The sequence below is a fragment of the Caloenas nicobarica genome, chromosome 26 (assembly GCF_036013445.1).
Source record: "Caloenas nicobarica isolate bCalNic1 chromosome 26, bCalNic1.hap1, whole genome shotgun sequence".
Classification (NCBI taxonomy): Eukaryota; Metazoa; Chordata; class Aves; order Columbiformes; family Columbidae; genus Caloenas; species Caloenas nicobarica.
Window position 1 is genome coordinate 2,610,031 of NC_088270.1, and position 14,673 is coordinate 2,624,703.

Genomic DNA, 14,673 nt, shown 5'->3' on the forward strand with positions numbered 1-14,673 from the left:
CAGGCCCTCGAATCCATTGGTGGTCCCGTGGGTGCAGAAGGATCTGCGAGCGAACCTTCTGGCTCCCGAAACGACGCGGCTGGCAGATGCATATTTTAACGAGGCGCATCTGTCGGCTCCATAATCTCTTGTATTTGCCCTCCCTGCTCCCAGCTTTGATGGAAGACCAGAGGGAATCCTCCTATGGTTACGGTTGAAGTGTTTGCTTTGCAGTTTCGCTCGGTCGTTGTCTGATTTTATTTTTAAATTTCTTCCAAGTCCTAATCAGGCTCTTACTTTATTTAATTAATACCCTGGCTTAGTTAAACAGATCATAAATTAAGAAGCCTCGTTGTTAAAGACGTACCAGGTAGCAAATAGCCCTCCCGTGGCTTCCTGGCTTGGGTTCTCCTCCCAAACTGCTGCCGTCCTTTGATTGCAGAAACTTTGGGATGAGTTATCCCGGTTCCTGAGCAATATCTGTCCCCGAGATTCTACAAATAAAAGACTTCTCCCAGTGTTGATGACACTAATAAGCTCATCTCTTTGAGTGTTTGGACTTCCAAGGCTATGGAATGATCTGTTCCACTCCATTTAACCATGTAGATTTGAAAACGATGTGACAAAAGCTTAAATATTTCATTAAAATGTGATGTAGCTCTGCATCCGAGTGGGGAAGTAGGAGGCATCAGCCCCAGAAAGCTGTTGTCAGACAAGAATGACAGCAGTTGGAAACTGAATTGGGAGGTGTTAGGGGATTTCACGGCACCGAGAAAGTGGAAAAGCTGGCAAGGATGGAGAAGGCAGCACCAAGCCATAAAAAAAACCCAAACGGGTATCAAAATCTGACCGCTAAAAACCTCCCAGCCCCTTTGCAAGGGTGTGGGTATCACTGCCAAGCATTACACTTCCCCAGAACATCTGCAGAAATTCATCTAAAATCAAAGATGCGCTACCGACGGGTTGTAAAACACCGTTTCGTATCGATCGGGTCCAAGTTGAACGCGCTATAACTTTAATTTTGTTAAAAGGAAAGCTGCAAATATAAGTTGCTGAACATCTTAGGTAAATGTACCAATTAGCAACTACCATGTAGATTCACATAAACATTAAGCACCATCTATTCAACACATTCCATAACCCCAAAGATAATAATGATTTCCTTTTGATCCATAAAAACATCGCTCGGCTCAATCAACGCTTTTGCAGCGGCTCGGAGCTCTGACGTCCACCCGCGCGCCCTGGGACTAAATTAGTTTTGAAATCTTTAGCTCTAATTAAATAACATTATTTCTTTTGTCTGGCTCCAGCAACAGATTCTGCTTTAGCAACAGAAGGAGGGAGCCTGGGCGAAGGAAGGGAAGGCGAAGCAGCTTGCAGAGGTTGTCGGTAAGCAAGGAAAAAAACACCCTGACAGCCGTTTTTTCTGCTTTTCGATTCATTTACAGGCTTCTTTCATGTACGGGCACATGTCAGAGCTCTGAGCTGCGGCAAAGGGGTGATGGAGCAGAAGGAAAAATCAAAAGAAAATCGTCGTTATTTTCGGGGTGGGGGAAGGAAGAGGTGGCAGTTGTGGAAGTTTGGGGGTAGGGTGGTTTGTGGGGTTGCGGAGAGAGAAAAACAAATGCAGGGGGAATTACAAAGCAGAAATTCGAACGTATTTTCGTGGTGATGTGCGGACTCCCATAAGGTGAACCTTCCACCAGAACTAGAACCTTAATTCACTTGTTTTGGCTGCTAAGGATTAATTAGCGTCAATCGGTCTAAAAGCACTAAAACTCTTGGTTTGGATCTTTTTTTAAAGAATTGTTTTCCCTAAAAATTAACCACGGTAAAAAACAACAAGGAAAAAACAAATCCAAACTTCAATTTAAACAACCTTAAATATGGAAATAGTTTCACTTTGGGGGCTGAATAATCAGGATGTATCTGGGAGCGACACGGACTGGATGTTGTCCAAGCTTTTCAAGAAAAATACCATTTTCATTAACTTCCACATCCATTCTGGGAAGTTTCACCGGCCAACCTGGCTTTTCCCAGCTCGCCTGATAAGATCTTACAGCCACTTTGCCAACAAAACCAGTGCTCATTTCCCATCTCCCACCCAAAAAGGGTCTTTACAAGATGTTGGGAGCCGCCTTCTGCTTGCAATCCCGCGCAACACCCTCCTGTGTCGCTTACGGGAAAGATTAATCACTGAGAAACGCAAGATAATAAAATATATGTATGAAAATATAATAGATAGTATGACAATGGAATGAAAACAGGCATTTTCTCAAGGGGTAGAGTCCTCCTGGTCCTCCTGTACATCGCACTGACAGCACCGACGCTCTTCGTGTCCTTAAATTTACGCACGTATGCTCTTGAATCCACACGTATATTTGTAAACCTGAGGTATTAAACATTTTGTGCCTGTGTCACTCATCCCAGAACCTCTGTGCTCACTAATCATCTCCCTTTCCCACCATTCACAGGATCAAGATGCACCCACGCCGTTCTCACGATGGATTTGCTTCCAGTCCTCTCGATTTGGCAACAAAGCTTTTTGTCAAAAAAACACTTAGTGCAATCACACGGACAGAAAAAGCGCAAATAACCATCAATATGATGGGGAGATGGGACTCACCGAGAACAGTCAGCCGGGCAGGTCGGGATCGGATGGCCGCTTGGATGGCCTGGCATTCGTAGACGGCGTCATCTTGGAGATCAGCTCGCAGGATTTTCAAATGATGCTCTCCAGACAGGTGGTCTCCTACCACCAGGTAGCGTGGATAACCTGTGGGACACAAAAAAACCCCAGCCCGGAATGAGGGACCTTCCAAATTCGGGGAATGAGACTGTAGGTTTTACCCCAAGAGTTCAAAAAGGAGGCAATGACGAGGGAGTGTCAATTGAAATTCGTAGGGAAAGGGATGAGCCCTTCCATTAGGAAACTCTGCGGCTCCTCTGAGATCTGTCACGGGATTTCTTTAACTCCTTAAAACCCTGAATATTTCAATTTTTAGGTCCGAGGGCAGCGATAGCCCCGATGGGCAGATGGAAGGACCACTGCCATCACCCCATCCAGGTGACGAGTGCGCTGCGTAACGCCGGCAGCCTGGCACACGCTCGGATTTCTGGTTTTTTCCCAAGCTATCAACAGCAGGATTTGCTCTCCTGAACCGCGAGAAATACAAACGATGCGTTTGTTTGGATTTAGCTAATTACATGACTGGCTGAGCTGGTATCCTGGCAGTTCCTCTCGCTGAAAAGCAGCCCCGGCTCCATTAATTGTGGAAGTCGTTCAAACGAGCTCCACACTTCAGCGGAGCTGTTGTTCCCCATCTGCGTTGCAAGGTCTCATACAGAAAAATCAGCTCTTTAATATATGTAGAAGTTGTGGCACCGAGCTTTGAAAAACAGTTGAAGGGGGGACGGCTTGCTGAGGCAACTCGGAGAAATGAGTAATTATACTTATTAAAAAAAAACAGAGGAAAAGAAAAAGCACTTTAGAGAGGAGCTGCAGCTCCTGGAAGGGCTCAGTGCCCTCCCGGGTTTTTTGCTCTCAAGCGAACACTCTCCCTTAGTCCTGTGAAATATTTCACTAAAAAATTAGTATTTTCTGCCATAACATATAAAAGAAACTGTGTAACTTCTCCACTATTGTTCCAGAGTCTTCAACAGTTGTAATAAACCCTCAAACACAATATGGGATTACGTAAAGAGAAGTCTGGGGAATTTTATAACCAAACTAGAATTTGTCAAAAGTACCACTTAAGGAAGCCACAAGTACTTGTGGGCTCCTCTGAATTGCAATAAACATATTTATCCAAAGCAAACAGACACTTTGTTTGGTGTTATTTTGTTTGTTTGTTTGTTTGTTTTTGAGAACGTCAAAAGAGGTACTTTCAATAATTACAAAACATTCTAGCCTGCGTTTCGGAAATGTGACATTTGTTTCTCAAGACCACCCCAAACCCAAGCCGGGCTTTCCAAAGGTAGCACCTGCGGGAAACCAACTGTTTTCTTTCAAGCCAACCAGGTTTTTTTTATTTATTCCAAGTTTGGAGGCTTAGGGAAGGTTTTGCAGTTGAAACAAAAACGCTCGTTATTCTCAAAATCAACCTTGTGGCTGCCCGGCTGGTTTTCCGTGCTGAGGGGACAAGACTTACTGGAGAGATCGCGTCCGACGCCGAGGGCCAGCCCGTCTTTGATCCAGAGGACGATGCCATTGTACTCGGGGATGGCGCAGAGCAGCGTGACGGGCTGGCCGGCGATCACCACCTGGTCCTGCGGCTGCTGCGTGAACGAGGACGCTTGACCTGGAGAGGGGAAGAAAGAAGAGGCTTCAGTTCGCAAGAGGTTTTTTCCACGGGATGCAACAGCTCGAGATGCAACGGTTTTCCTCCCCAGGTTAAAAAAATGATACAGCCAAGAGGCGCCAGGCGTTTCCTCCGACTATTTTATTCCAAATGGTGGTGCTGGTGTTTTAGCTGTTGCGATGAACAGATAGGAAATCTTCTGGGAAGCGGCGATATTTTGTGTTACAGCAAATATAAGAGGATGTTGGTTGAGAACCAGGATGCGCCGTTGAAAACCTGCTACAAAACCCTCAGGAAAACACCCGACCTCTGCTGTTTTCTCTTCTCCCAAAGCATTTTTGCTACCAGTATTTTCCTTGGCTTTGGCATGATTTAAAAACATTCAAGTATTAAATCCTTCTATATATTTTTTTAAAATTTTTTCTTTCCAAAATGAGTGCTGTGGCTTTCAATCAGGCAAGAAGAGGAACTGGGATGCTCAGATTCAATGTTGCCAGTTCGATCCCCTCATCTCAGATCTGAGCTTGTAAAGAGAATAGTAAAAAAAAAAAAAATGAACAAGTAAAAGCATTTCAGGCCCAGAATTCAGAGCCCACACCCCTCAGCTCGATGTCAGCTCAATATACAGAATTATAGCGGGCTGAAGAAAAAGTTTCTCTTGAAAATCAATTTGTTAAACCAGGACAGTCTCCCTGTGAACCGCTCTCAATCAATCCCATCCTAATTTACATCCACTCAATTTTCATCATTGACTGGTGATTAATCCTAAACCAAGGTTAGGGGGGACACAAGTTCTTGCAACTAAACTTGTTTCCGAATGAGCCGTTGGGCAAAGCTACAAAGCTCCATCATTTTTTAACCCGTGCAGTCAAACCAATGTACATCCCCGTGTGAACGCTTGATTTAATTTAGTCTAGCTTAACTTATAAACTTGCTCTTAGCCAGCTAAAGAAAAGCAGAGCCATCCCTTCTGGATTTCTACAGGTTTATATACATTAGGTGACAAAGACGAAAGAGGAAATTGGAAAAGCAAGCAGAAAAAGTGAGCATTTCACTTTGTTGTTGATTTTTATATGTATTCTCCACCTGCTAACATATATTTTCGCGGCTCACTCCATAATCTTGCCAATTCTCCAGGCAGGAATGTGGCAACAACCCCCAAGATTGGTTTATCGGCGAGAATTATCGGGTTGTCAGCCGGGAGCCGCGAGGGGTGGAATGAGAAAGGAGAAGCACAAAGTGGTGATCGTGCCCTCTGAAAATGTCCATTAAGCAGAGAAAATTTAAAAAATCGCTTAAAACTGGTCTTTTTTTTTGGTCCAAGGCTCCCTTTCAGTTCCAAACAACTCAGACTTGGTCAAAGGAGAGGAAAACGGGGGTAAGGTCCTTAAGAGCATTACCTGGCTCCGCGGCAGGATCATCTCTCCCTAAATCACACATAAAAAAAAGAAGAAAAAAAAAGAAAAAAGTTACTGGAGGCAGAGCTCAACTAGCTCTCAAATCAGCTTAAAGTCTGATTTACTGGATTTAACTGGGTTTGGAAGATCAGAGGCTCGTCCACGTTGCGGCTTTCAGCCGTCTTATGTCTTAATGTCAAAAGCCCAAGTAATTTGCCGAAAAGTTTTAAGGGCGATGAGATACTTGACAGAAAATAACTGAAAATGAGGAGACTAAGAGAGGGCGATTTACAAATGCGGTTTCAGCTACAAGAAAATGAGCTGAAACACGTCAGTTTGGATATTTTTGCCATGAATGTTTACAATATTGTTACAAAAAGGTGCTTTGGTTTCAGAGCAGGGCGGTGGTTTGACTCCAAGCCAACGATCGCACAAGATGCTGTGGGTCAACCAGAAGTCTCCCGTTCTCTCCCCTTCCACTCAACAGGGTATTAGTCAAAAAAAATATATCAAGTTTTAGCTATAACCTGGCTTAACAAACCCAAATCCTTGCAGAGATTGAAGTTCAGACCAACCAAGAATCCGGGCAAGGAGCATCTTCTGCTGTTCACCCAGCAGAAGAGACGCACCAAGCAGAAGCAAATATTAGGACTCTGAGTTCACTGTTGATTTTTTTTCCCTTTGAAAAAGCAAACGGGTATGCAAATGAGATGCTAATCATGCCTCTTGGCCACGTTCCAGCATGACAGTGGAGTCCCATCTGTGCTCTCGAGCTGCCCTTCTGCTGAACGCGGGTTGTCGAGTGGCTGTTGGAGACAAGGCTTGGGTGTCGGAGAAGGTTCTGGATCTCCGAGCATCATCTTCTCCCGGTCCCCAGCTTCGCTTCGCTCCCTGCGAAGCCATCGACGGTTGCGTCACCTGTTTTCTGGCCCCGTGAACTCCTGTCTTGCTTTGGGAGGATGCTCTAAAACAAAAGCCGAGGGCATTTCTAATCAGGCGGATATGGGAGAATAAAAGACCCACTGCGATCGGCAAGTGAGCGATATCGCTAACCCCGCTTTCAAAAAATCACAGGCAGGATCCCGTGTGTCATAAAAGTCTAAAGAAAAAAAAAAAAAGAAGAAAAGACAGAACCGCTTTAGAACTCTTTGTATTTCCTTAATGGTTTTGCACCTGTGGCTCCTATTTTTCAGTGTTTCTCCGTAACGTTGCCTTGTTCTTTCAAACAAAGGCAGCGACTCCGCTGTGTTTGTGACTTCCAAGGGAAATCACGCCGCTGACACCGTCACGTTCCTTTTCAGAGAAGCCCAAATACACACATGCGTGGCGCTAAGGACCAAAAATCCCATTTTACAACGCAGAAAGCAGCGGGGGGCACCTACACGACGCTGTTGCCAAGGTTGTCTGCGCCGTGGTGACCTCGAAGCTCCTTCCGTGGCCACAGCCCGAAGTCGGCGAGCAGCTTCCTAAGCTCTCTGAAGAACCCAAATCTGTTTGCACGAGTTCTTGTTGGAATTATCTCCGGCTCGTGGCCTCCGGTGTAAAAACCCGCCTGCCTCGCAGGCAACTCGCTGCAAGGAGAGGCAGGCGGGAAGAGCAGATAGTTAAATTTTCATTACCCAAGAGAAGCGAGTATTGTAGTAAGAAGCAAGCGACTCGCAGAGGGAACAATGACTCATTAGAAACAGAGACGCCAGGGCTCTTTTTATGTAAGCCGAGCTTTGAATTGCCATTGTGTAATGAAAAGAATTAGTCCTTTTTTGTTGAGGAGTGGCGAAGGAAGACTGTGAAGCTCCTTATGAAAATGTTCCTGTTTGGAAATGAAAGGCCCAGCGATGAAGAGCGGTGGGACGTTTTTGTTGTCCCTCAATTTTAAGAGCTAAATCCTTTGCTCAACCCAGCACGATGTGCGGGATGAGGATGCTCGAGGGGTTTCCGCGTGATGCCCCAAGCCCAGGAAGGTCCCTCTGAAGAGGGGAACATCATCCCAGGGTTGTTTTTTCATGCCGTGACACCTGGAGACGGAACCATCGGGACGGGATGGCCGCGTGCCTGTGATTTCCTGACAGACCAGGGCTTGTATCTCCATCACCCTGCGCATCTTCGGCCATCGATCCCGTGACAAACAGGCTGGTTCTCGAACAGGTCCTTCTTCTTGGAGCCAAGGACAAGCAGCGCCCTTGCATAAGGCCCATCGCGCTCAGAAACACGGGCCCGCATCGATTTTTAGACGGCTGGCGAAAAGCAAGCAAGACAAAAGTGTTAAATTATTTACAAAGCTCTCCGGAATTGTCAGTCACGGGGAAGCGCGGAGCAAACAGGGAGAGCGGGGCCGAGCTCCGGTACCTGCCTCCATCTTAATTATCTCCCCGCTGGAGCAGAAAGGGAAGGGGCAGCAAGTGTCCCCAGGAGGATTTAAGGACAACGCCAAGTTTTTTGTGCACTTTGGAGAAGGAAAAGCTCTGGGGCTCCCCAGACAGATGAATCGCACCAGTGATGCTGTCCCCAGTACGGAGATATAGAGCAACATCCCCAAGGGAGGGTCAAATTTTGGTGATGGCCAGAGCCACGTCTTGTGCTTCCCTTCAGCTTCATGGAAGAAAAAAAGAAAAATAGCTTGAGTTCAGCCCTTGCATAAGCTTTCCATTATTTTATTTTGTTTCCTTGGGGGGAAAAAAAATAAGATTGAACAAAAATGTCACTTTGGCCTTTTTTAGTTTGCCTACATAAGTCTGGCTCACGTGGCTTCTGTGCACTTGACACTGCTGAATTATTCAGTTTGAAAGAAAGAAAAAAATAAAAGCACAATACCCTTCGGTCGGGGAATGAATCAGCTTCTCACTGTGTGAGCTGGTGTCGGACGTGTCCCCTGTCCTAGAGCAAAGTCCCCGAGCTCATACCTTGTCACCCACAAACGGCGAGAGAAACGGGACCCACTTTCCCCTTGTAGCACCCCAAAATGCAAAGCCTGGATTTTCCGCCCATCCCGGCGGACGCCGCGGCTTCTGAGGGGGGCCGGGCCGAATTTAAATAGAACCAAAGCCAAAATGATCCCAGGCGCAGGCCCAACAGCCAGAGCTGAGTTCAAGCTCGGCCTAACCCTTAGGTCCGAGCTCATCCCGCAGTGATGTCAGGTATTCCCATCACGCCACTTAGCGAAGAAAAATCATCATCCCGCCGCGGCCGCTAAGGAGCTTCAAAAGGGAGACGGGGAAGTTTTTGAATAAGGTATTAGACCTTTAAGAATTCTTTTTTTTGTCTATTAGTCACACAGGCGAGAGATCTGAACCACCGAGTGTTCCGCCGGCTTTGATACCCGCGCGAAATCCCAGCGCTGCTTTCAAAGTCGCTGCGAGTAGTTTGATCAGCCGTGCAGAAAGGGCTTAAATGTCATCGGCTGCTCCGTTATTAGCTACCGATTGGGAAAGGTGTAAGAATACACTTACCGGGGGATATTTATTAGCAACCGGCTTCCAGAATTACCTCTTGTGAGATTAAATGCCTGTTCTGGGTAGTTGCACCGATAGAAAATAAACTAATGTACCGTAGCATGGGATCGAAAATAAGTTGTCCCCAAAAATCAGCATTCGAGTGACCTTACGGAGTGAATATTGTGACTCAACTGTTCTGCTTTAACAAGCTCGCAGGTACCTGCTGCCGAGATACAGCCGGGATTGTAGGAAACAGCGTTATCTTCTATTAGACAAGCTGACAGAGCTGGAAAAAAACCCCAAACAACCAACTTTGGGGCACGCAGGATTTTTCCTGGGTTGGAGATAGAAGCGGCAAAGTGAACGAGGTGGATGTGGCACTGAGCAGCATTCCTGGCTCGAAACAGAAAACGCTTCGCTCTCCTGAGTGGAGAAGAGGTTTCCTCTCATCGATCCACCCAGAAGCCCCAGCTGAAAATTGCCAATGACTCGAAAGAAACACTTTAGTTACTGGCGCTCCCGAGATAATAAATTACCATTTGCTCTTTTGTCAGGGTGCAGCTCCAAGGCAGCCAGACCGAGGGGCTCGGTATCTCCAGCCGAAACAGCTTTTTGGTGGAAATTGTGGATGTTTTTCTGATAGGGACTATCTGTAGCGCTTGCAAAAGGGGTCGGCACGTCCTCGGCTGCAGGAATCCTGCACAGACGCTCCCAGGACCTAAATCCACCCAATTAATCCACAAAGGAGGAAAAGGAACTTTTTCCTCTATAATAACAGCTGATGCACGGCATTCTGCCTCCCACAAAGTCTCCTGCATAAAATCCTCAAGGATTTTAAATCCTTAAGGGTTTTTATCCCTTGTGACCTTCTGAAATCTCTCAGGTGATCCGCCCCCAGCCCTGGGTTATATTTGATCCGGGTTTATCCCCTGAACCCACCCTACGTTCCCAGCTCAGAGCTGTTCTTTGGAGATACAGTCCCGTAAATCTCAGCTCGTCTTTGAGTTAGAGGGCACGCGGGACGCCCGTCCGCAAGAAAACAAGAAGGCTGAGTAATCCATTTCACAAACGATTTGGAGATTTCCAAGCCTGGCTCTGCTCCCAGGACGAGCAGCGGCGGGAGGTTGCACAGTCTACAGGCTGGAAAATTGGACCAAAGAGCTCGCCCCGGGTTGCACCGCGTTGCGCTTCCATCCTCGGTTTGCAAAATCTGTTTTTGCAGAATCTGTGATGCTTTGAGTCATGGAGAGAAATTGAAATGAAGATTCATCGCAGAACAGAAAAATGCAGATATTTAACACTAAAACTACCCGAAGACTCTGCTCCTGGCTTCCACCTCCGAGTAGGGCTGAGAATTCTTCAGGTTGTGTTGCACAAATTATCAAGTCTAGAGACAAAGCGGAATGAGAATTAGCAGGTTTCTGCTGTAATTATTGTTTGTTTGGATTTTTCCAAGCGGAAATGATTGTAAATATGTGCACCTTTTTTTTTTTTACACGCAAGATTTGTATTTAGAGTTAAACCAAATTATTCTGAAGAACAGCCTGAAGTTAAGCATATGAAATACAGATTAAAAAAAAAAGTGGCAGGGAAAAGACAGGAGGAGGTAGGAGATGCTGAGATAAACAGATCACGCATGTGCCGTCCTTGTTATTTGAGGAAAACACTTAAAAACTCGTGTACTTTTCCCTCCATTCATGAAGACCTAATAAAAGCTCCTCTGCCTTGAAAACCACTGGTAGACCCGAGGAAATAAATGCTTAGAAAATACATTTATCAATTATGGAAGAGACCAGTGACCTGCAACAACCAGGACCTGCTTTTTCACCGGGATTTACCCGATAAAAACGAGAGAAAACATGAATTTGGTCAATATTTATGGCTTTACCAGCTCATGTGCACCCTTGGACGTGGCTGAGACCCAGTGACTTCTCTGCTTTATTGCTGGAGGAGAAGCAAATCTCAAATGCAGGTCCCTTTTCAGGCTAAAACCCTGAGCAATGGGGATAGAAAAAGCCCCAAAATTAGTAATAGCCACACATTTAGCCAGTACCAATTCCATTTTTGACTGGAGGAAAAGCTTCCAGCCTTCAGCAAGGCAGGAACACGACCTGTTCAGGGCTTTGGAGAAAGACATGTAACCATCACCATCATTTCTAAGCAGCAATGTGCCACACAGAGCCTTACGGACTCCTATAAATTACTCGGCACCCGGCTGCCAGCTCAGCCGAAGCTTGATATTGCCTGCAGTAATTATTTAGATCAAATGCAGTTTATTTGCTTCATATTTGTGGTTTCTGCGCTCTCCGGTAACTTATAAATGTCATTGTGGCGTTTATTTGTTCTAATGAAACTTAATGACGTTTGGAACCGACAGGCTGCAGGTTTGGAGGCATCTCTTCATCTCAGGAGCAGGAGGCCCAAAAATAACATTAAATTCCCCGCTAGGAAAGGAAAATGTAGGCAGACAGATATCCAGGCCCGTGTATTATTCATCGGAGGGATGACGAGCGACGAGCCGCGGCGCCTAAGGCTACGGGCTCAAAGCCTTGTCACCCAGCGAACGTTCCTGTCCGAGGGGAACGACTTGTCAAGCCAGAAGCCCAAACGCGTCTCAATCTGGTTTATTAAACCTCCGGAAGGCACACTGGGGTGGCTCGGCACTGGAAAATGAAGCAGAGCTGGGTAGGAGAGAGAAAAAAAATCACCTTTTTGAGGCTTCGAAAGGAGCACGAGGTGCCTCGGCAGCAGCGGGACCCCGTCTCCTGAAGGTTGTTCTTCTTCCAGTGGAAACTTTTCTTGCCTTTGCTTCAGGCGCTTGCTCCTCATCCTCCCTTCTGAATAATTTCCTCCCTGCGTGTATTTATAGACTCTGGTCGTGTCTCCCCTTGAGCCTCCTCCAGACTCTATAAATTTACCTCCTCTTACAAGCAGCTCTCTAATCCCTGGGCCATTCCTGTCGTGTTCTCCCCGGCTTTGCTCCGATGTTCCCCGGGCTGCGGGGACACACAAGTCGCTCCAGCGCCGGTCACATCGCGGTGAAGCTGCGGAATTACCAATGCCTTATTTACCTGGGGATCCGCCGAAGCAAAACGCCTGCGGCAACAGGAGCATCTTTCCTGCGGTGGTACCCGGCACCAAAAATCAGCTTTAACCACTCCAGTGCCAAAATCAATTTCGGCACCTCTGGTTTTTGAGATGTTTCGCATAATGTGGGGAATGTAGGGCCGGGCTGATGCTTCCACACCTCCCAGCCATCAAAACGCATCATTAATCCCTTCCCTACAATGACAGGGAGGCTTTAAGGTCTCCAGGAAATGGGACACCAGCTACTGAGTGAAATTTGGGCTTTTTTGTCTTTATCTTCTCCTGCACAAGGTCGGACGGGTCTGGAAGTTCCTCAGCAGCTTCACTTTTTCCTTTTGCTCTGAACCCAAGCAAAGGGAGGGATGTTCCTCCTTCATTGCCACCAACCCAGCTGCCCCTCAAGGCTCCGAACCCCGAAAAAACCCTGGGAACACCAATATCTGGAGTTTCAGTTGTTTAACGTGACTTATTCGCCGCCCAACAGGAAAGGAAAAAAAAAAACCCTGAGTGAGTTATTTGATTAACCTCATCTGACCAAACCATCTGGATTAAACCTTTGGCAGACACGTTACCTGATGACAACCGACATGAGAAATTAAACTTTGTTTTTTGTAATCTTGATGCAACCCGCCCTAGAGAAGCCCCTGCAAGGATCTCATCTCATCTTCATCTGGAATATCGTGTCCAGTTCTGGGCCCCTCAGTTCCAGGACAGGGAACTGCTGGAGAGAGTCCAGCGCAGCCACGGAGATGCTGCAGGGCGTGGAGCATCTCCCGTGTGAGGAAAGGCTGAGGAGCTGGGGCTCTGGAGCTGGAGAAGAGGAGACTGAGGGCTGACTCATTCATGGGGATCAATATGGAAAGGGGGAGTGTCAGGAGGATGGAGCCAGGCTCTTCTGGGTGACAACCATGATAGGACAAGGGGCAATGGGTGCAAACTGGAACACAGGAGGTTCCACTTAAATTTGAGAAGAAACTTCTTCTCAGTGAGGGTGACGGACACTGGAACAGGCTGCCCAGGGAGGTTGTGGAGTCTCCTTCTCTGCAGACATTCCAACCCGCCTGGACACCTTCCTGTGTAACCTCACCTGGGTGTTCCTGCCCTGGCAGGGGGATTGGACTGGATGATCTTTCGAGGTCCCTTCCAATCCCTGATATTCTGTGATTCTGTGATTCTGTGATCTCACCGTGAAAACGGGTCTGGAACGCCATCTCTGAGCCCCCTCCGAGCAAACCTCTGTGTAACGGGCTGCGTTTCCAGCCGGGAACACCGCAGATTTATGTACCCAGAGGTCTCCTGTCCACAAACGGACTGGATCCACCCTCGCTTCAAACCTCCGTGACACCGATTAACAAGAAGGAGATGACCGCGCGGGGCCAACCACAACGACCTTGCCTGCAAACCCTTGAAAAAGGGAGTTAATTTTGGAACAGCGTGGCAGCTCGGCGAGGTTGCGGGTTCCCCGCCGGCTCCCGAGCAGCTATCGGAACAAACAAGTTGACAAATGAGGCTGCCGCTTAACGAAGCCGAAGCCAAAGTCAATACCGTGCCCTTCTATCAGGGCACGGATCAAAGATGGTCTCAAGGGCGAGTGTGGGACACCTGTCACTCCTAGGATGGAAAGGGTGGCACCGAAATGAAAAAGCAGCAGCCTTGGAAGCGGAGGGAGACAAGGACAAGGTGCACAAGGAGAAAAGAAAAAGATTTAGAGGAGGAGGCTGGAGGGAAGACTTTATTCCAGGCCCGACGTGCTCTTTTGGTAATTAAATGTGGTTGGTAAGATGCCGATGGACTTTCAGTCCCCCGCAGTCACTGCTGTACACCTTGGTTGAAAAAAACCTTATTTTCAGGTATTTTCTCTGCAGAGGCTTTCACCCCAGCTAACAAAAGAATGAAATGGGGAAGGACCAAGACCCCCCTGTCTATTTTCAAGTATTGAGGGGTTAAAATTTCAACTTTAAAGTACACTCGGGGTGATTTCTTGCTGTAACAAAGACAGGGAGTGGGAAATAGAAGCAGGAAGGGAAAAAAAAAGAAACTTCACCCTTGGCTGAAAATTCCGCTACCAACACGCTGGTACCTCCATCTCCAGAAACCTCCACCGGCGACTCAGCTCCTCCTGCTCCTCTTTGAAAGCTCCTCAATTGAACCCTGGTCTGAGCTGATGGCAACAAAGAGCTGGCGTACTTATCTCCAGGTCAACCTAAATATTTCATTTAGCTTCTAAAGAAGTCAATTCCTTTCTCTCTTTCTTCCTTCCTTTATTTTAAAGCTCGGAATACATACCGTCGCTCATGAATATTGATGAGGATCATTAGTCACTGAACATTTCACTTCCCTTCTCTTTCCCTCATCTATATAAAACCTTCATCTTTGTTAAAGGGTGAAAAAAAAGACCCATCTGAAGTTATATCTCTGGATGTGTTTTAAAATTAGCCCCATTAATACATTTATAGATTGAGTAAACACCTATGGGAG

The 14,673-nt window shown here is 46.8% G+C and overlaps 1 protein-coding gene across 1 annotated transcript in view; it reads right to left on the bottom strand.

Annotated features, from left to right (window-relative positions):
• Nucleotides 1-14,673, bottom strand: part of KIRREL3 (kirre like nephrin family adhesion molecule 3) — a 227,605-nt gene that overhangs the window by 48,305 nt on the left and 164,627 nt on the right. Inside the window, exons 3-4 of the mRNA XM_065652075.1 lie at nucleotides 4,131-4,280; nucleotides 2,606-2,755 (exon numbers count right to left, since the gene is read on the bottom strand). Of these exons, the coding sequence (XP_065508147.1) occupies nucleotides 2,606-2,755; nucleotides 4,131-4,280 (300 nt within the window). The remainder of the gene's footprint in view (nucleotides 1-2,605; nucleotides 2,756-4,130; nucleotides 4,281-14,673) is intronic.